Source organism: Podarcis filfolensis, assembly GCF_964270895.1.
Source record: "Podarcis filfolensis genome assembly, chromosome: 4".
NCBI classification, from domain to species: domain Eukaryota; kingdom Metazoa; phylum Chordata; class Lepidosauria; order Squamata; family Lacertidae; genus Podarcis; species Podarcis filfolensis.
The window spans coordinates 59,905,666-59,928,061 of NC_139607.1; the positions used below are offsets into that span (position 1 = coordinate 59,905,666).

At 40.0% G+C, this 22,396-nt stretch overlaps 1 protein-coding gene and 1 long non-coding RNA gene across 8 annotated transcripts in view; one reads left to right on the forward strand and one right to left on the reverse strand.

Moving 5' to 3' along the window:
• The window catches only part of LOC310761622, a 140,307-nt gene that overhangs the window by 75,058 nt on the left and 42,853 nt on the right, over positions 1–22,396 (forward strand). The gene's annotated exons all lie outside the window — the stretch shown is intronic.
• The window catches only part of ROBO1 (roundabout guidance receptor 1), a 573,037-nt gene that overhangs the window by 39,993 nt on the left and 510,648 nt on the right, over positions 1–22,396 (reverse strand). For all 4 annotated transcript variants that reach the window (XM_083611370.1, XM_083611369.1, XM_083611372.1 and 1 more), the window contains 9 exons: positions 21,177–21,382; positions 15,802–15,883; positions 15,493–15,661; positions 15,221–15,387; positions 13,686–13,807; positions 12,578–12,809; positions 10,041–10,162; positions 6,622–6,793; positions 3,673–3,870 (listed from right to left, as the gene is read on the reverse strand). In XM_083611370.1, coding sequence (XP_083467496.1) covers positions 3,673–3,870; positions 6,622–6,793; positions 10,041–10,162; positions 12,578–12,809; positions 13,686–13,807; positions 15,221–15,387; positions 15,493–15,661; positions 15,802–15,883; positions 21,177–21,382 — 1,470 coding nt within the window. The remainder of the gene's footprint in view (positions 1–3,672; positions 3,871–6,621; positions 6,794–10,040; positions 10,163–12,577; positions 12,810–13,685; positions 13,808–15,220; positions 15,388–15,492; positions 15,662–15,801; positions 15,884–21,176; positions 21,383–22,396) is intronic.

A 22,396-nucleotide genomic window follows, 5' to 3' on the forward strand; every position in this document is an offset into this window, starting at 1 on the left:
AGGGGAAAAACCTTCATTTTCACAGCCCCTATAGATCTTAATTTAATCAATAAGGCCTCTAATCAAACAGCAGACCTCCAGTGCAACATCTACTCAGTCCCCCCTCCCCCCCAGCACACACTTCTCTCTTCTTTGAACAATAGAATATATTTTCTGTAGTGCTAATGGGAAGAAGGAAGCCATGAAATGCTCCTTAATTCTGAGCAAAACAATGAAATGCAAGAAAAGCTTCACAATCGTTTCTAAATGTGTTTTGGCCTTGAAATTTAGGTTAGCAGGCGGACCACAAAGGGATGATGGAATGGCTGAGATATAGACACATCAACAGCCTTTTTCTCCCCTTTTTTCTTCCTATAGATCTGGTTTTTTTTTATATTAGGATCTAGGGTCCTTAAGTCTTTAAGGACATAGAAAAGCCTAATTTAGAACTCGCTGCATATGTGTCGCTGTTCTTATCAGGTCACTTTATTTCTAGGAATATTGTGCTGGAGAAAAAAAGGAAAGAAAAATCCAAACAATTTAAGCGCTGGCCTTCATTTGCAGCAGTGCTATTTTTATCACAGGGATCCTATTGTGATCTCTTTCTGCTGGTTCTTTTCAGATAGTCAATGGAATTTAGTATCATTAAGAAAGGAAATACAGAGCCACAGTAATAAGGATTTCCACCAAACACACAAAGTAGTGCATTTTAAAACAGCGTTGCTTGTGAATGACTACATCAGCTCTACATCAATTTGCAACAACAAAGAAATAGAAAAAGATGAAAGGTTCTTGTCATTATTTTTCTGTGAACTAAATACTCATATAATTTTGTTATGTAAGAAAATAAACAAAAGTCAATCGAAGTGAAATCTTCATATCTCACACAAAAACTTAATTATCAAAGCTTAGTTGATAAAAATGCTTATTGTGCCCACTGGCGCTAATGCAATATGTATGTATGTGTGAATACAGAAATATTTTAACAGTTGTCAAAGCCTCAAGTTAGATGCTCAAAAAGGGGGGAAATGAATTAATGAAGTTCACTGATCCTCAGCTTTTATGGTGACATGTCTGACTTCATGCTCTGTATATTGACAGATTATTATTTTTAAATGATTTACATTTCCTTGAAGATGATGTTTCCCTTCAAGTGTGTTTAATAACCTTGTTTTGGTGAACCTTTACTAATGAATTCATTCTGAAAGTTAATAAAAAATTGCGGAGTCATTACAGACATTTGTAAGACACACAAGACTGAAAACAGCATAAAACAACAAAATATCAGATTTTTTAACATTCCATGCTGTGGATTTAGCTTCTTTTATATCCAACAGTATTAGTCTATTAGAAATGTTTATAAGAGATGGCATGGCACCATGCAATTAGTAAAGCTAAAAGAAAACTGGTTAAAACAGCACAAAGGCTTTCACTTAACTTTCCCAGAGGTGTATTAACAGACACAAGTTAATTTCAGTCCCAGCTTCATTTTGTCTGCATGTGTTATTTATTGGACCACAATGATGCCACTAGTTGTTACTTCTATTTTGCTTTGGATCTTCCTGTTTTCAAGACTCTGCGTGCTAAGAGACACTGAGTTTCTTAAGTGTTCAAACCCACACTACTTTTGCTAAAGTTGTTTAAAAATGTTACCTTCATTTAATGACCATGTTCAGAACTTTGACTACTGAAAGATCTGTAGACCGTAAGCACGCTGAACAAGGCCATTACTTTGTTGTGTCCAGTGGCTACCAGACAGTGCGAATAAAACCTGTTAAACATTAATAAGAAGGATCTGGATCATTTGGTGGATGAGGATATTAAGTATTCAAAAAGGCAAGGTGTTAAACAGCTTCCGATCTGTGGCTGATTGACCTCTGCTCTAAAAACCAAACTACAGGGGGGGAAATCAGTAATTACTGTCTATCTCTGCTTAACAAAGTGGTCACATTGCATCTTCAGGCATCCTTGGTTGCGACTGCACCTCTAGTCCAGGGGTCGTCAACATTTTGGGCTCTTTGGGCACATGTAGCACTCTGAAAAAAGGTTGTGCGTACCAGTCACAAAATGGCTGCTGTGGGGCATGAAAAAGGGAATAGTGGAGAAATAAGATTCTAAAATGGTTCCTCTTGTGTTTGCATGATCTTTAGACAGGATTTTCCCCAAGCCACTGTCAAATTGCATCTGTTTCCAAATCGCAGAAGCAGCACTTGTAACAAAACATGGATCTGTGGAGTGAATCCATATGCCATAGTATCTCTGGCATGTGCTATATAGGTGGTTTTTACAGTGCAATCCATAGAAACCATTGATGATGGTTGGGATGCATCCCTTGTAAAAATAATGAGGATACATATTGGATACATATTTTGGTATCGTGGTGGCACTGGCTTCTTTGATGCTTTTCTCCACCTGTACTTTCATCCATTTCCTATTTTTCTGTCTCTAGCAAGCCCATTTTCTGTAACTTACTGCCTCCTCTTCTTCAGATAGGGTTGAGAAGAGAAATTGTGCAGAGGAACTGAACACTGCAGAGTGACTGAAGAGGAACTGGTCTGAGAACAAGAACAATAAAACCTTGTCCAGACTTCCAATTTTTGTTTCAGTGGGTTCAGGTCCTCTTGTTGGTGACAGAGAAGACTCTGGCAGGCATACAAGGTGTCCACCTACAGGTGCTAGGTTGGAGACCTGAAGTATAGGCCCTTGCTGATCTGGTTTTCACCATTAGCTATGGTACCGACACATGGAAATCCATCTCATCATTAAGGTAAATGCACGCGGTTCATTACTTCTCAGAGATAATATTGTTGGCCCTGTGTGGCCCTGGGCTGAGGACTGGTTTTGCACAAACTTCTAGATACCAAATTAATACAACACAAGTAATGCTGGTAGATTCCATATTCTTAACAAATGAGTACACCTGTCATTAACAGAATCCAAAAGCCTGGTTTTAACCATCCAGTAAGGTTTGGAAAACTAAGTGCATTGCATCATCTGACTCTTCACATAGCAGTGGCACCCAGGAATATTTTGAGGACTTCCATTCAGTGAGAAGACTCTGACCTATTTCATCAATTTTAACTGTCATTCCTGCTACACAGTGTTGAGGCCAATAATATCTCCAACATGCAGCACTTGATGACTTTCTAAAAGCTTCACCTAAAACAGAAGCATCTTTTGAAATGCGTGGGGTGATCAGCACTGCCTTACAGGCAGAAATAAAGTTGCTATAAAGATTGACCTATACCTTTATTAACTCTAGATTTAAAGATACCTATAAGATGTCTTCTCTCATCCATGCCACCACAGCCTGTCCAATTATCTAAAAGAACCTTCTATAAATTACATTGTGTGCTGAAAGTATGAAGAATGTACCCTGCCTATCCTAACTGTTATGTAGTAATAAAAATCCCACAACCACCTAATACATGAAAGCATTTTCCAAGAAGTTTTAAAAATGTAAAGTTTTAAAAGCTGTATTAAATCTCACAGGATAGTTATTAATTTGGTTTTTCATTTATTGTTAACCAGTCTGTGTCTGACAGAGACTATGTGTGAGATCCAACTAAATCATACTCAAAATAGACCCAATGAAAGATATGGGTCTCTTCTGAGTAAGGCCAATGCTTGCTATCACATTATAAATTCAATTAAATAACAAATACTTCAGATTATAAAAGGGTACAAAAATACCTTTTCTGATACCAGCATAAGTACTAGCGAGTCCATTGCGCTTCTTTCGATGACGGTATAACCAAATGCTGAAAACCATAAGGATAATCCAACAGGCAGCACCAATTCCAGCAATGAATGCTGGCTGTTTTACAACATCTGAAATCTGTTGGGCTAAACTGACTTGGTCTTCTGGTGACACAGGGTTTCCATGAGAATCTGAAGAAACATACCCAAAAGTTGAAAGTACAGATATGAGGCACTGATGTCATAGGATTTGAACGCTACATGATGTTTGAGCTTTTCCCCCGTCAGATGAAGTCTAGAAAGTAATTCTGCCATGTATTCAATTGGTTCCCCAGGATTCATTTCTGGGAGTGTGCATAGTTCCCTGTGGACACACTAATAAAAAAGCCATGCCTGTTTGGCTTGACACATAAACTTCATAGTACATTGAATATTCCACAATTTATAATCTTCAGCAAATAGATATTCACTGAACCTTATGAAGAACCTGATATGTATGCAATCTTCCTGTATCTCAGGGTTTTTATGTTCAGTTTAGCAACTATATCTCAGAATCCAACTCTTGGTGGGGAGAGCACTTACTATTTTATTCATTGAATTTATATACCGCCCTATACCTGGAGGTCTCAGAACAACACTTCTGAATTATAAAGTGTACAACATTAAAAACCCACCGACAATCTTTAGCTTGCTTATTGTAGGATAACAGCTATACAAATACACATGTATGCAACATACCCAAGCCAAAAACAGATATATACTCTATGTAAATGTGCTTGGAATACCTCTGCTTGGAATTTTTTCAGGACTGTAACACAATCAATATAGAGTATTCAACATTTGTTATGTTCACAATAACTTAATGTGGAAACTGTATAAAAGATCACAATCGAACTCTAACAGTCACCCAGGGAACAAGGGGCAAAAAAGCCCCCTGCAACATCACCAGTGGGTCTCTGTACAGTCAGTCCAGTGCAGGGGTTGTGACTTTAAGCACAAAAGAACATCAGGGAGTACAGATACTTGCAGTTGCTAGCAGATCATCATGAAAGGCATGCTAATTAGTTCACAAATCACACCTCATAATGGGAGCTGTTAGAGCAATAAAAGTTCAAGGAGAGTTGCTTGTATTCATTCTCTTGGGATGTCTAAGGCATGAATAATACACTTAACATTTATAATTATTTGAGTGAAGCTTCTCATAAATGCATGATGTGTATTCACACAGGTTAATATGTTTATGAGAAACATTAATTTATTGGCAAAATGAGGTGCCTCAAGACCTGTCTGGTGCACAAAACTGAAAGAGCCACAGGAAATCAATTGGCAATCAGTTATTTAATGCATCATCTACTATTCTCTATAGGTGCACCCAAATGTACATAATTTAGTGATGACCCAGCTACGGAAGGGTACTCACAGTATTTTTGGCAGAAGCACAATTGCCTCCCCAAGATTAGCCTCAGGGGAAACCAATCCTTCCAGTTTGCTGCTAAAAGGCAATTTTCGCAGTATGCATAGGTTGGTGTTTGTGACAATACTGAAGTCACTTGGACCAGTTCTTCCAGGTTTTTAAAAAGCAACTGTGTGTCATTTGAAATATAAGTGCCAAACAAAATTGTAATTAGATCAATGTGCAACGCATTTCATTTAAAATGTTTTTGTGGGTTTTGGGGGGTGGGTGGGTGCTTACATTTTTTTTAACAAATAGCAGCAGCCTACCTGAAGATGATTTTAAGTGAGGTTTAGGTTAGGTTTATTAAATTTATATCACTTCCCATTAAGAAAAGTCACCAAACAATTTACAAGCAAGTTGTGTATTTTTTAAGTGAAAGGGTATGTACTACTCTATAAATAGAGACAGAAAGATAAGTCTTTTTCAATGCCTTCAGCACCACAGCAAAGACTCAACAATGAGCACACACTTGTGTCCCATTGTGTTAATCTGGAATCTTCTTCCACTTGTGTTCCAGCCATCTTCTAACCTGCTTCACTGCTTTCAGCTCCGCAATAGACCTCGGCTCAACAAACTGGAAGTGAGCACTTGTGCGCCACAGATCAGTCAGGGTTTCAAGCATCAGCAGATCCATCAGCCAGAGGAGACCCCAGAACTGTCTGGAACACAACTCTGCCTCAATTTTAATAGGTCTCATGTCTCTCCAGAGGGAGAAAGTCCCTGACAATCTGAATTGAATTAAACAAGACACTGAGAGTTGTGTGATCAGCCTTCTAATAGCCTTTTTACTTGTGCTGAAGTTGTTACCCTTCTATCAGGCTGTTTCCCCCATAACACCAGTTTCTATGGGTGACTTACAATAAACGAGTAAAACAAACAAACAAACGAAAAACAATTAGCAAAACAATTAAAGATGAAGATACAACATCAAAGCAACAAAACAGGACTTGTCTCATCCTCCGAATTGAAAGTAGATATAAAAAACAAAAGCCTAGACAAATAGGCTTAAAAGGCTCTGGTGTTTAAAAAAGGGTTTTCTAGTGCCCTGAAAAGATCACAAAGATGGTGCATGGCAAGCCTCATTGGAATGATCATTCCACTACTGAAGCCATTGCTGAAAAGGCCCTCTTCCCTGGTGGTTAATTGCCTCACTTCATTCTTCAAGGTTTTACACAAAGCAGGGCCTATGAACAGGATCTTAAGGTTCAGCTAGATACATATGAGAGAAGCTAGCCTGGTCCCAAGCCATTCAGCGCTTTAAAGGTTATAAGTAGCCTTTAAATTTGCCCTAATAATGGGCTGGGATGGGAAGAAGAGTTTCTGCAACGCTTCCAAAATGAAAAGAGTTTTATTGGCAGAAGCAAATTCAACTCACTCAGTGATTCTTGCCTCATCTGATTAAAACAATGCAGAACATCTGGATTTCCCCTGCCCTGCATCAAACACTAAATGTAAAACAAAGCAGGATGTTATTACAAATCACTTACCTAACTGAATAAATTGTGGTTCGCTTTTTACACCAGCTCCAGCTCCAGTACTTGCTGCCACTTCCACACTGTATCGAATACCAGGCACTAAAGACGGGATTACTACAGAAAATGTGGAACCATCCACTGTCTTATTTATGTGGTATCGACTTTCATTGCCAAGGCACCAGACCTGCAAAGAAAAAAAGCAACTCTCATGTGCACATAGGCTTTGAAATAAATAAATAATGATATAAAATGTGCCATATGGCATTTACTGATTTACATAGCAAGCCGCATTTAGCTACGTTAATAGCTCTGTTGTAAAAGCTGTTAATAAACTGATATAAACACTATTAAAAACAAGCCATCTGAATAACTATCTGAATAAGGTTACCTGATAATATACAACACTTTTTGTTCTATTTTTGAAATTTCAAAACTGTCCATATGGTAAGTATTAATGCAGCAAAATTCAATAGTCTACAACTGTGGGAAATAATACATGGCTTCCCCCATGGTCCATTGCATTAGTAAACTGTTATTCTACTCCTTGCCTAGTATGCAGAGAATACAATTTCATCTGTAACACTCTAAACAGACTCAAACAGGAATGAACAACATTCTTTATAAGGATATACCACATTAATTTATTTCCTTAAACTCACACCCTTCAAGGATTAGACAAATTCATGGAGGGTAATGTTTCCACAGGCTCTTAGACATGATAACTATATTGTTGTTGGAGGAAGTATGCCTCTCTGTGGCACATGGCACAGGCAGGATAGCATAGCTCACCTGCATTCTGAACACTGAGTGTCACTCCTGGTTCCTCAGGGGAGAGGGATGAAGATGGACGAAGAGCTCAGCACAGTCAGGCATGGTGGCAGTGCTCCTGCATTGCGCTGAACTCCCTGCGCCTCACCTTTCTCAGGGCGCTCGGCATTCAAAGAACACATGGATGTTGAGAAGACAGGTGAGCAATGCCTCCCTGACAACAGCTACTAATACCAGTTGCTGAGAATCACTAGTAGGGAATGTGCTGTTCCACTCAGGTCTTGCTTGCAGGCTTCCCATAGGCGTCTGATTGGCCACTGTGAAAACAGGATCCTGTGCTATATGAGTCTTTGGCCTGATCCAGCAAGGATTATGTTCATATGAAACCTGTTCCGTTTCTTGGTGTCTGCTGTGGTGGGCTTTAGGCTTTAACAGACCTGAGGCTGTGGCTCTTGACATCCTTGGAAAGCTGGCTATGTTCAGCTTCTAAAAAAAGCAGGCAATTATACCTGGGGGAAGAACAACAACCACCCATAAGTGGCCACTGTTTGATCAGGTATGTAGAAACCATCTGGTGACAGGTGATCAAAAAATCTTTAGTTTTATTATAATCAAGGATGATCTCAGACTTTGAATTCTCGTCTGAGATTGCTTTGTCCTTAAGTTGTTCACATCTGCCTGTCTCGAGAGACAATGGAAGAGTGTGCCTTCAGTGGTAAAGTCAAACTGTTGGAGGGTTACAACGCCTGCTGTGGCTGTAGAGAATGATCTGAGAGAGACATGGTTTACTGCAGTTGGGGCAGATGAAGGTGTCCGGTTTTGCAGCTACAGGTGCACCATGGTGTTTCATCCCTCTGCACTCCTCCCAGCCGTCATTCCTTCTCTGGTCACTGCTGTAGATACACAACCTGTCTGTCTCCAGGTGTTGCTATCGTCTACAAGGGGTTGATGTTGCCAGCCTTCATGTCACATTTGCTGACATCTTTGTAATACAGAATTGATCTTCCAACAAGCCTAGTGCCTAAAGCCAGTTCCCTGTAGAGCACATCATTGAGGGTCTTGCCATCTTCCATCCTGTGTACGTGACCAAACTAGCACAGAGGTTGCTGAGACAGAAGTGCAAACTTGCTGGGAATGTGGGCTTGGGAGAGCATATCTTTGTTTGAGACTTGCTATGTGATGCCTAAAAGCTTCCTGATGTAGTGCTTATGGAAGGCACTGACACATCACTCTTGGCAGGTGTAAGTTACCCATGACTCACTTCCATAAAGTAGTACGCTCAACATGCAAGTCTGGTAGACCTTCATCTTGCATCCTTATACATTGCTGAATAATAGCTGTCCTTCCTTTATTGGCATATAACGTACTAGTGGCAAATCTTGAAAACAAAAAATTCTGCTGTGGAGACTTCTGGATTTGTGGGCAAAGAATTCTGGAGGAATTTCTAGATAGTTCATTTTTAAAATGTACCCCCTAGAACAGTGATGGCCAAACCTGGCCCTCCAGCTGTTTTGGGACTACAACTCCCATCATCCCTAGCTAACAGGACCAGTGGTCAGGGATGATGGGAATTGTAGTCCCAAAACACCTGGAGGCCAAGTTTGGCCGTCACTGCCCTAGAGTCAAGTCATTTGACTAGTGAAACACTAAGTGAATAAGTTGTTACACTCCATTCTAGAAGCCTGTAGCGTCTCAGGCATTGGTCTGGTTAACACAAAATGCTAAGCCAGAGACCAACAAACCAACCATGGCATTTCTCCAAATAGTGTTTTAATAAGCACAAGGTAAAAAACCTTTTTATTTATTCATGTGCTTGGAAGGAAACCAACTTTTCTTGCTGACTTTATCACTTTTGCTTTCTCTACTAATGATGTTTCTATTACATTTTCATTTCTAGTTGTGTAATAATGTTTTAAATTATATATATATATAATTATGTCCTTATGTGTACATAGTACAGCATTGTTGGCTGCTCCATGTTTCCGTCTGGGAGGAAGGGCAGGATACAAGTATGAGGAGAGAATACCTGACCTGGAGAAAGGAAGTTGACTAGAAGGGATGGAGGGCAGCAGTGGAAATAAATTGAAAACATTGTAAGATAAAATCAAGTTAGAAATATGATAGATTGTTTTATATTATTGCACAGTGGCAAATGTAAAGAATGAAACATGATAGAAATTACTCTTATGTTTTCCTAAGAGTGCTTCCAAAAATCTTCACATCAGCCATGTTCTTATCAATAAGAATTTTTTAAAACTAGAAGTAAAATTAGTACATTTCCCATATTCCTAAAATGACAAAATCTTACACTTGGCTTACTCTTATGTATGTCCATTTCTTATGATACTGGTGTCATAATATGCTTGTACACAGACACTATTCTCTTTTAATTTACGCCTGCAGTTCTCTTATAAAGTAAAAGGTGGTGAGCAGTTTGAGAGTGAATTAGCATACTTTATAGGTTTCTGATTGCACATCAATATGTTTATTTACTTGTACAACACAAATGCATATATGAAAATTTTAAACGAACAGACTTAAAAGATACGGGCATATCCTTTTGTTATGGTTTGATTTTTACCACCAGATGGAGCCAAGAAACCACAAACAAGTTCTCTGTCAATAGCTTGCCAATAATTTGCCAGGTTAGAACTAGATATTACCTTGTATTCCTGAACCATCCCATTCTGTGTCTCCTCTGGGGGAGGTTGCCATGTTATTACAATCGCAGTGCCATTTCCATCGTTCTTAGTTACTGAAACACTTTGTGGAGGAGCACTTGGAGCTGTTTGTGGGAAGAAAGGATGGTTGTGATTAAAGCTGTTTTTTCCGTTTCATTGTCACTGATCAGTGCTTTTAATAGGCTACAGCTAAGGACGCAGACAAAACTGATTTGGCAACACGCAGATGTATTTTTCTCTGTATAAGATGCCCCCTTCTTTTGGGGACCCCAAATTTAGAAAATAGGCATATGCACTATCCATGTATAAGACGCCCCCAGATTTTTAACCTTATTTTAAAGTTAAAAAATCCTAGTTTTATATATGGAAAAGTACGGTAATTACAATAAGTGACTGAAGAAGATTCATGAAGAATATTTGTACCATGGTATCAGAGAATCTGGTCAAGTGGGCTTTTGAAGATATAATACTAGTTTTGAAAACTTTCTTCAACAAGATGCCTTGACAATCTTTTCTGAGGGGGATAATTTAAAACAAACTATTTCCCAAAGGTTGATGTGATAAAGTGAACACATGATGATCCAAATACCTCAAATATTAACTGAGTTTCTGTAAATCAAAGAAAGTGTATACAAATCTACTACAGTAATAATAATAAAACAACTCCGGACAACATCTGAGACCTATTTAAAATGTCTATAGCTTTGTTCATGCTTTGGAGTTTGTGTAAGAAAAGAAAACAAACCAAGTGCACAAACAGTGGTCACAGACATTTAATGTGATGAACCAGCTACAGTGGTGCCTCGCAAGACGAAAAGAATCCGTTCGGCGAGTCTCTTCGTCTTGCGGTTTTTTCGTCTTGCGAAGCAAGCCCATTAGCGGATTAGCGCTATTAGCGGCTTAGAGGATCAGCTGATAAGCGGCTTAGCGGATCAGCTGATAAGCGGCTTAGCGATCAGCTGTTAAGCGGCTTAGCGGATCAGCTGATAAGCGGCTTAGCGATCAGCTGATAAGCGGTTTAGCGGATCAGCTGTTAAGCGGCTTAGCGGATCAGCTGATAAGCGGCTTAGTGATCAGCTGTAAGCGGCTTAGCGGATCAGCTGTTAAGCGGCTTAGGGCTTAGCAGATCAGCTGATAAGCGGCTTAGCGATCAGCTGTTAAGGGGCTTAGCGATCAGCTGATAAGCGGCTTAGCGGATTAGCTGTTAAGCGGCTTAGCGGATCAGCTGATAAGCGGCTTAGCGGCTTGGGAAAAGGGGGGGGGAGAAAAAAAAACCCGCAGGAACTCGCAAGACATTTTCATCTTGCGAAGCAAGCCCATAGGAAATTCGTTTTGCGAAGCACCTCCAAAACGGAAAACCCTTTCGTCTAGCGGGTTTTCCGTCTTGCGAGGCATTCGTCTTGCCGGGCACCACTGTACTAATGATCACAAATTGCCAGTGTGCACATGATGAGCTGCACAAGAAAATCCACACTGTTCATCCTTCATATGTTGGTGGTTTGTGTTTGGATACAAGATAAGCTCTCCAATTAAATATTTGAACTGACCCCAAAACAAAGCAAAACAAAACAGGCAGGCAATTTAGCTGTGGGTGCCCATTCTTTTTCTTGGTCTAAGGACAGACCTACAAAAGGAAAGAACAGAAGAACCACAAAATGACTTTGGGCTCATATAGAATGAATATTCCATGATCAATAAGGAAATTGTTCTGTTGGCCCCTGGAATTACTAGAAAAGGGTTCAAGTGCAGAAGAATGTACCTTGCAGAGAAATACTACATCAAAAACTGAAGGGGGAGAAGGGCATTGTGTCTTACACAGACCCATTCCACACATCAAAAGTTTTGTTTTCCAGATCCATGGGCTCAGAAGACCCATCACAATCAACCACTTTCCACTCAGCACTTAGAATTCCACATACTCTAGCTCTGCCTATATCAGGCATTATGTTTGGCATCCACAGAGGTGTAATCACATTTGGTGGGGTGGGGAGAGGGGGTTTGTTGAGCATATTTATATATAACACATACCAATAGGAAGGAGGCTAAGTGTTGCTAATTTAACTCATGCTTATTGTCTTCATTCATGATCTTCAAATCTCTTATCATAACTAGTGAAGATAGGAAGTCCCCTAATATGTAAACCGCAGCTCTTTCATGGTTACAGCAGTGTCTGCCATCTACTCTAGACAGTAATTTTCAAGTGTCTAAATTTGACACAAAGTCATTTGTGACCAGACCATGAACTCAACAGAAAGAGACGGAGGGGAACATCACAGTTCCTATTATGTCTTTGAGGGGATTTCCCATTCACATGCTTTTGAATATTTACTTCTGTGTCAACAAACAAATCACATAATGATCAGCCCTATGCATTGACAGTTCTCTTTCGTGGCAGAGGGCTGAGTTCCAATAAAAAAAAAATGCACTTCAAAGAACATCAAGCCATAAATACATCAGGGGGAAACAGGCAAAAAAGTAATTCAAAAAGATAATATGAAGACAGCCATGCTGCTACTTGCCTTCTTCCAGAGTTTTGGCAAATTTCACTTCACTATCAGCTCCTTGAAACTCGTTAAAAAAAGGTCGAGCTTTGATTTCATAGTTCACTCCTTTTTTGAGCTCAGGAATCACAACACTGTTTTTTGTTGGTGTCCTTACTTCAAAAATCAACCACTCAGATTCTCCTTGAGAACCAGCTGTTGGCCTGTACAAAATTTTATATCCCTGAATATATTGGGATTGTTGGTCAACCTTAAACGTGGAGATAGAACAGCCATATTAATACATTAGTAAGCATCAAGTGTAAACAGTTTTAGGTGCTAATACATGTTAGCAGTCACAGAAAACCATGGAGCTTGCTCATTTTTGCATTTTCCCTGTTTCTAGGTAGTTTAATACTACTAACCTCAAATGGCAACACAGCTCTGTTTGACTGTGGTCTAATAGGCTACTTTAAAAACACTGAAGTGATAGCACTTGTCCAGTGGGATTTTATTTATTTTTCTCTGAACAGTAGGCCCTCGTGACATATTGTTGAAAATCCCTTTCATTTCAAAAACTGTTTTTCTTGTTGCACATTGGACAATAGAAATTTAAAGCACCCTGAGATCTAAGTTAAACAGACATGCATTGTATGTTTTTTTTATTCCCAAAGCTTTTATTTTCAATCTTATTGTATGCTCCCCTCACCACACACTTTAAAAAAAACCACATTCCTGGGTTTTTTGTTTAAGGCTGCCCTGTTCTGGTCCACTTACAAATTCTAAGAAGAAGAATCCTGCATTCCTGCATTGCAGGGGGTTGGACTTGATGACCCTTTGGTCCCTCTACGATTTTATTATTATAAGAATCACTAAAGTCTCTTTAAGAAGAAGAAAATATGTGAACTGAAAAATGTAGCAAACTGCAAATGATCCTTCTTTGAACATGACATCAGAATGTAACCCAACAAGTGTATGTGTGCACGTGTGTATAGCCTGCTTATTAATGAATAGTAATTAATGCTACTAATGCCTCCAAGGCAGCTTATCAACATCTGTTCAGAGTTTATCATGAGTATGTTGTTGTATTTTGTATGCTGTTGGGAAAATTCTTTTTTTAGGCTACTAGCACTTTTGCTTTACTTACTGTCCAATGAACTTCAATTGAGGAAGAAGAAAGGATTGTAGGATTATGGAGATGTAGAACAACATCACCCAGCTCCCGCTGTACTTGTTTGTGATCCACACCCTGACTTGTAGGTGGAACATCTGTAACAATTTCAACAAACTATTGTTAACCTTAAAAGATATATGACAGAGACTTGAAAAACAGGTTTGATTGTACCACTAAGTGTATATTTTGCCTTGATTCCAAGATAGAATGGGGACACAATCAAGAAATAAATCAAGGGTCAATAAATTGGGTTGGGAATTATTTTGGATGGCTTTGGTGGCCAATAAAGTTTGTGATTGCCAAGATACTTCCCTCTCCCAAGGTTTGGGGTCTTGCATCTGATCTTCCGCTGCAGCTTTGAAATAAACACAGAGCCAAGGAGGAACTGAAGTGCCTCTATCTGTCATCTTCCTCCAGCTCAGGGCATGCTGTCTTTCTTTGCCTCTGAACCTGCTAGGCAGTTGGAGCTCCAACTATCTGGCAGGCAAAGAGACAAGCTTCTGTGCCTGCAACATTACTCTCCAGTAATGCTCAGTACTCCTACATTTTCCATATTTCCAAGCCATTATAATTGGAGCAGCAATGGATGTGGTTTGAGCGTCTGCAGTGGAAAGGGGAAGTCATGAAAATTGGGGTGCAACTTGCATGTGTGGAAGTTCTTTTCCACTTTTTCAGGGTCCTGTTGGATCCAAGTGGATAAAAATATTGTTGTTATATACAAAGAGAAGCATTTCAAGTGGGTCAAATATAGTTCAATTAGTGGATCGCAAAGTTTGGAATAATCTTCTGAATTAAAAGTAATATTGATATTTCTTGGTACACCCCCAAAAACATCTTTGGCAGACAAAAATGTAGCTCATCTCAATGTATAACCTTAACACTGTGTCTGTTCTGAAATAATCCATGACTTCTGCCCTTAGTCCTTAGATAGCCAGTGCCCATAAAAATAAAGAATTATAGGGTAGATGGATTAATGATTTGACTCAGTTTAAAAGCATCTGCTTATATTTTATCTCTCATAAAATGGTAGTGAATGCCACACAAATGTATTTTGGCATTGCGGCTTGTTTTCCCCACCCCGTTATGCTGGAAGGCAAGTGAATGACTTGATTTCATGACAACTTATGTTTAGTTAGCATAGCACCTAACTTTTAACTGTAAGAAACAGATGATTTTTGAAAACTAGTAACTGCTGGCACATTTTCTCGGAGAGAACTGTGTACTTATCCAGATTTTGATTTGATGTGAAGCTACAGACGCTACTGCCCAGAAATAAACTGTTTAGATTAAAAAGTGGTTTGTTTCTCAGTAGGAACTGCTATAGATGTTTCCTCAGCATTAAGCCCCTTTTTGGTTGACAGCCTTGTTATCTATTGTTGCATACAGAACAAGAGCAGATACTGTATTAACAGTATTTCCTAAAATGGGTGTTTCTTTTCTGTTTCCTTTCAGTGAAGCATATCTAAACAAATGGTTGTCTTTAGTTCATTCTTAAATACATGTTTTACCTTGTGTTTTCACTGGGTCAGATATTTGGCTGGGATCACTAATTCCATATGCATTGGCTGCCCGCACAAGGAAGAGATAAATTGCATTTGGTTTCAGACCTTTAACTGCAAATGTTTCTGTTTTCACATTTTCTGCTACAGTTTGCCAGCTGCTGCCAGCTGCATGGCTAGGGATAAAGCACACACACACACAAACAGAAACAGGTTAGTACGTGCCTGTGATTTAAGAACCTAAAACATAAGCACAACCAGATTACATAAAGACATAATACCTGAACGCCTCTATTATATAAGAGGTTGGAGTTGCACCTGAATTCAAATTAGGCTTCCATGATAGTGTTACTGTATTTTTGCTGACGTCTGTAACTTCAGGTTTTGATGGTGCACTGGGAATCAAGTTAGGGTCAGTGGGTCTTGGTGGCTGCACTGGAACTCCAAATTCTAGTGAACAGTGATAAAAGTTCAAAGCTGACATATGCTCATCAGTGTGCTCACATTAGTATATATCATTTATTACATAATCAGAGAGCCATTAGACTGTAATCACTTATTTTTATGGTTTCTCCTCTATCCAGATTTACCTTGGACTTCAATGTAAGCACTCCATGATGCTTCACCACTTGGAGTGGAGGCAATGCACGTGTACCGACCAGTGTCACCCAGCTGAAAGGGGGGGGGGGGGAGAGAGAGAGAGAAAGAAAAATATTTGAAACAGTCTGAGACACAGAAGATTTGATGTCCCAAATGAATATGCATTAACTCACCCAAAGTCCCGCAAATGAAAATTTGTTAGAAGAAAGTGATACTCAATTACACTAAATTAAAATGCAATAGTTGAGCTCAAATTTTAATTGGGCTTCTGTACTCATCATAGAATACAGGATTAAAATATATTTTTTCATATGTTCTATGTTGTGGTCCCTGAAGACCTCATTGATTGGGCGGGGATATATGGGATAAGGTGGTCTATAGTCCAACTTCTCAGTGCGCATTTGTAGTCCTTTTAAAGAATACACCAGAGGTTGCTAGGGGGAATACCTCTCCACCATCAATCAATGTGACATGGTGTGTTAGCCCACTTTTTCTGTTGATGGGGACAATAACATGTATTCTGCTTTTCTGGAGTCATGTTGTGTCATCTGCCTAGATAGTTTAATGTCCTCAAGCTGTGGACTGATTCCCAACCATTCTGTCTAATGATTGGACCCTCCTGGACACAAAGAGTTATAAGAGGACTTCCTGCTCCAGGTCAAGTAACAAGGTCTTCTTGAATTCTCACATACTTCTGTATTATTTGGTTCTTATTTTTAGCTCGCTCATTAATTCTTTCACTTGGTTTGGTCCTAACTGCTTGCTCTGTCACACATAACTACTGGTTCCAGGCTCCCTGCTCACATCAGGCTTCTGCCAGCAGGTGCAAGTCTCAGTTCGTCTCCATGGCTTCTTTCACAAAGACATCAGGGAGATCTCTCTCTCTCAAATTTTCAAAGCTCATACAAGGGCAAGGTTTTTAAGCAGGCTTATTTTATCATCCCCTTTTATCTACAACCTATTTCTGGTCTCCTGGCAGATGATATGCCTTCTTAGATACAGAGACTGAAACGAAATTTTGTGATTTTCTATATGGATAGCCCATAAACCAGCATGGCCAATAGTCAGAGATTATGGCAACTGTGGTCCAGCAATAGCAGGAGGGCCACAGTTTCCCCACCTTTGCTCTAAATATGATCTTTAGAAGTGGGTTAGGGAAAGACCCTACAGATCTAGAAAGTTACTCAGAATCATGTTTCCTATATAGCTTCTGACATATCCATCTTCATTTCCATTTCACATGTCTGCTCCAAGCACTTGAGACAGGGATGGGAAATTTCTCTCAGGGAAATTCATCACATTATATTGACGCTTCTGTGTACGTGTCTGTGTATGGAGATGTGAGGTGCTCAGTGGGTGTGTATTATCTGGTAGGATATGTGAGACATGTGACTATGTATATGAATGGGTCTTTAGTGATGTTTGGATGAGAGGAACAACATTTATATGGTATGTTTGGTGGGGGACGTATGAATGGGATAAAATGATTTATTTCATATAAAATTTATATACAGCTTGATTGCAAAAAGGCATATATGTGTGACACTCTGTTTAGTAGAAAAGAGCAGTGCAGGATGGGGGTTTAAAGTAACATAAGAGAATGTCCTCCATAGTTGCATATTAATAGCAAAACCAAGAGATTGGTACAGCTGTGCCAGGTCCAGTGTTTGGAGGGGTGCGATACTGAGAAGCTGCCTGTCTCCAGTGCCCAGGCCTCAGCAGCTGGCCATGACTAGGCAGAGCTATCTTCAACCCAGCTCCCCTACTGCTTTGGAGTAGACTGCCTGGTCTCAGTGACACAGAGTTGGCTCTCAGCTGTGCTAGATGTGGACATATGATGATCCAAAAGGACGTTGCTTTGCAGTGCTTCAGCTTTTGGAAAGGAGCTAGAATGATGAAGCAGTAAGGAGTCAGACACCCACCGGTCAAGCATGTTGAAGGAATGAGCCAGCAAATAGGAAGAAGAAAAAAGACTGCTGGTAGAGGTGCATAGCAAATACATGAAGCTCACAGGTGCCTGATCTGTGGCTGCAGGCACCTGCTTGGGTTACTGTGTGTGTAAAAAGTTGTTTGCTGCAGCCTCCGGAAGAGGGGACGGAAGCACCAGCAACAGCACTGACTCATACTCGGGATAACTATAGAGTTGAGACCCAGGAGTTCTGAAGACAGAAGTGGGGGTACTTCAAAATATTTCCCTCATATGATTCCTTTGCTGCTTTGTTGTTTTTAGGAACTGCTTGTGCTCTGAGTAATTCTGATTGTTTATCAAGGTTGTCAAACTTGGGGGGTTGCTATAAAATATCAGAACTGTACAATTTTGCTGTTAAAGCATGGGATATGCTTTCCTGGTTCTGTGCATGTTTATTTCTCTCTACATAGCTAAAATGCTAAAATGCAGAACTCACAGACTATGTAACCAATGTTGCAAAATTGCACATGCACAGAAAACCTTTCTTTGTTTTTGTTGTTTTCAAGGTTGGAAAACTTCTCTTTTATTTTTCTGTGAAATATCAGGAATGTGGAGTGGGGAGAGCTGCTTTACTGGCTTTGTACCTCTTTATTTTGCTTTACATGGTCTGTGAATGCTGCATTGCATTTGTATGTTACTTTCTCTCCTAAGAGCTCAAAGCTGTGTACAGAGCTGTCCTTTCACAACAACACTGTGAGGTAGATTAGACTGAGTTCTTGCCAATAAATTGCCAGTGAAGAACTGAGGAGGGCCAATCCATGCACAGCGCACCAGGCTCAGAAAATCATTTTGGTGTACCTAATTATATATGTATCTGAAAACTACATTCTTCATGCTGTTTTTGTATATTTCCAAGCACTACAGCTAACTTCACAATGCTTACTGGATGTTTACTTAGGAAACTTTAAAGTCTTCACTGTCCATGTAGCTTCTCTCTAACATGTGGCCTTTTAACACATAGGTCAGATCCTAAATTGCCCGTAGACAGAAGCTGTATCAGATCTTTAACACAAATTAATTAGAAAAATTACTTTTCTGGTGATGCAGAGGCAAAATTGCATAGCCTTGTGACTTTCCCGTCCCCCTCTACATCCCATGAGATAGCTTCTGTTTCTATGAGCTCCATTAAGTTATTATTATCATTAGTAAACAGGCAGCAGTTCCCAGAAGAAGGTGTGCACATGCTATGTTTGCTAGAGGAAACGATAGAGGATTATAATTTCCTAGAGGTTTAGAAAACAATGGTATAAGTAAATCTTGCCAAGTTTGAAAATGCTGAGTTGTGAAATTTTTTAGGTAAACCCTGCAGAAAAAAAACCCTGCAGGAATATTAACTATTGCTAAAGAGAGTGTGATGTGACTCTACTACAAGGACAATGCAACAATCCATTTGCAAATGAAGTTAAAGGACAAATTATTTGAATGTCATTTTTACTCCTGTGAATAAAAGAATTGCAGTTTCTGGGCATGGAGTGGGCTGGGAGATGACCTCAAGACCCAGAGGTGTAGCATGTGCAGGGTGAGGGGGCCTATTGCCCCGGGTGCAGGTTTTTTCCAGCTTTGTGAGTCCGATCCCACACCCCAGCCTTGCAAAGCAGTGCAGGGCTAGCCGGGCATCAGGAGAACACAATAGGCATGCACCCTTCCAATCAGGACATCAGGAGAATGCAACAGACATGCGGCCTTCTAATCAGACCATTTGGGCTGATTGGAAGGGCATGAGCCTGCTCTGCTGCTTTCCCATGTCACCCTTCCAGCCCATGCTAAACAGACTGATTGGAAGTTTGGGTGCTTGCCCTTTTGCTGCGTCCTCATGTCACCCTCCATGCTCCTTGGCCCCGGCATACCCAGGGAAGACTAGTTCCACCGCTGCTCAGGACTGATATTTTAAATTCCATATGATATCCCATCCTTCTTTACTAAAAGGTAAACAAGATGCTTAATCAATGAAACTGCTTGCAGGAGAATTAGGGGCTTCCCTTCACCCCCCAAATTGCTTATATCACAGGTTTCTTCAGAGAGAAAAAACACTATTGAGTCACTATGCTAGAAAAGAAACTGAGGACTTCACCACACTTCCACCGTAAATTAATAAAAATGTTGATAATAACAATAGAAATAATAATATAATAATATGATGTTAGTTTCTGCTCCATTTGCTTGTCCATATGAATTATTGGAAGATTTTAACGTCCACAGCTGAAGCTGAAAATGTTTTTGGAACTGATTTGGATAACACAGACAGCATATAGTATAAGCACCTGATGTCAAACACCAGGCAAAGCCCACCTGAAACTGCCTCTAAATACACACAACTAAAGATTAAACCACTCTAAAAAGGTCAATCTAAAAGTTAAAAAAACACCACCGCCAAACGGAAGAGTTCAGTAATTCTGTGCTGGCATAAAGAGTTGCATGGGCAGGTAACTACATGGTTTCAGGTAATGTATTGTATGAAAAGATGTCTTTACATTTGGCCTAACTACATGAACCAAGTTATCCTAAGGCAAAACACCTAGCAAGTAAAAACAGGTGTTCATATTCCTTGGAAAAACGCAAACCATTTTGCTACAACTTGTCTCAAAGGAATAACACATTGACCAAGCATGCTTCCATAAACCCTCCGGAAGCCAGCTCTGTATTCGGTTATTTTAATCTTAATAATCTTTCCTGCATATGTATAGGTAGTGAAAAAAGGGGGGGGGGCAGGAAGCAAGAGGACAATAGGGATAACTGCTAGTAGAGAAATTATAATAAATGAACTGTAGAGAATATTTTGAAAGAATACAATCATATAGCTTTCATGCTATGCGAAAACACTGGAGCTTGTTTACTGTTCACATGCCTGCTAGCAAGTGAAACGGATTCAAAACATTGATGATTACAACCAGGACTAAAGGGAGAAATGAGCTAATAGGAAGGCACATATGGCAGCCCCTCACCATGATCAATTCCCACCCGGAAACCTATATCCCCACTGTGGACACGTGGATCCAGAAATGGCTCCACAGTCACTTATGGACTCACTGTTAAGACCGTGTTCATGGAAGACAATCTTACTCGGCTATAAGCAATCGCCAAAGAAGATTCCTGTGCATTGCTGTACCACCATCTCATCTTCTATGTTTAAACAGTTTTATAAATTAATTCTTCTTAGAAGAATCTTACTTAGGAAAACTGAAATAACTTGCCAGCGGCTCTGTTATAATCTAAGGTACTTTGGGAATGCAGAATAAGCTATCTCAAGACACGAAGAATCAAATAAAGATGATATTAATACAGTTATTTAACATTTCATTAATTCTAAAATTAGAGGCTGCAATGTTCAGGGCCTCAAGGCAAGCACCAAAGAGAAGCAAAGTTAAAAAGAATTGTTTGGTTTCAGTTTCAAACTACCTTGGCATATCGAATCTGTAATGCACCAGTTTCCAGCTGCTTGATGCGGGAATCCTGTGTGGAGATGAGGGTGCCATCCTTTCTCCAGAGAATTGTTGGCATTAGAGTGCCTGCAGCCACACAGCTGAGTACTAAAGTACCATCCACAGCGACAGTCTGATTCACAGGACCTTGTCGAATGACAGGGGGAGGCCGGTCGGCAATAACTGGCAGAAGAAACAACAGGGAAGGGAAAAAGTTTTATGCAACTGGAAGCGATTTTCTAATCATCTAAGCAACAGTGGTTGCTTCAGGCTTTACAAGAATCTAAAGATAATTAAATAAGTAATTAAAATAAAGCACATGTAATATTCAGGGGACAATAATATGGTGTTCAACGACAGAATATGTGTTAATATCCAGCAATATTTTTTAAAGCAGTTCCCTGCATTTGACTCTTCCTGACATATGCTTGACTCCATCAGCCTTAGAAGAGAAAAAAAACTCTGACAAAATTTCCCACCTTCTTTGAAAGATGCCCCTTTCTCTAGTCCAGCCTCCTTCATCTAGATTCTTTTAATGCCATTAATGAGTAAACTTTTTCAATGATCAGCCAGTTGATTTGTTTCTTGATATGTGTGCAAACCAATATCAGATTTCATCAAAATTATTATGCAACACTATCAGTTGGTGGAATCTAGCTCCACTTAAAAAGCTCTATATTTTCTGACTGATGCTACAGCATTCTTACTGTTTTGGAAGGATACTGTCAGGGAACTGCCATCGGAGCTAGAGGCGGAGGCAAGGCTCCAAAGCGATGCTGGAGAAGGGCCCAGCAGGGAGAGAGGCAGCTCATCGGCTGGGGAACAAAATCAGCGTAACACCAGGGATAAAGGAGGGCAGATGGGGGAAGCGGAGAGGGGGCTCCAGGACTCCTCGCCGGAGACCAGCGAGGAGAGCACGGGTCCTCCGCTGCCCACACCCACCCTGCGCAGAAGACTGCCGCGCAGGGAGAGTAGGCGGCGACTTGGCGTCAAAGAACTTCTTTGCTGCAAGAGGTTCAAGAAACTCCCACTGACGGATTCTGCTAGCGACTGAAACAGCCACGAAGTGAAGGTCTGTCCAGACAGAAAAGGTTTAACCAGGCAACCTAGCCTAGAGTGGCGGTAACTTACGCACGAGCAACCCCTATAACCATTACAGATACCTTTGAACTGAAATAAATGTCACAATAAAACTTA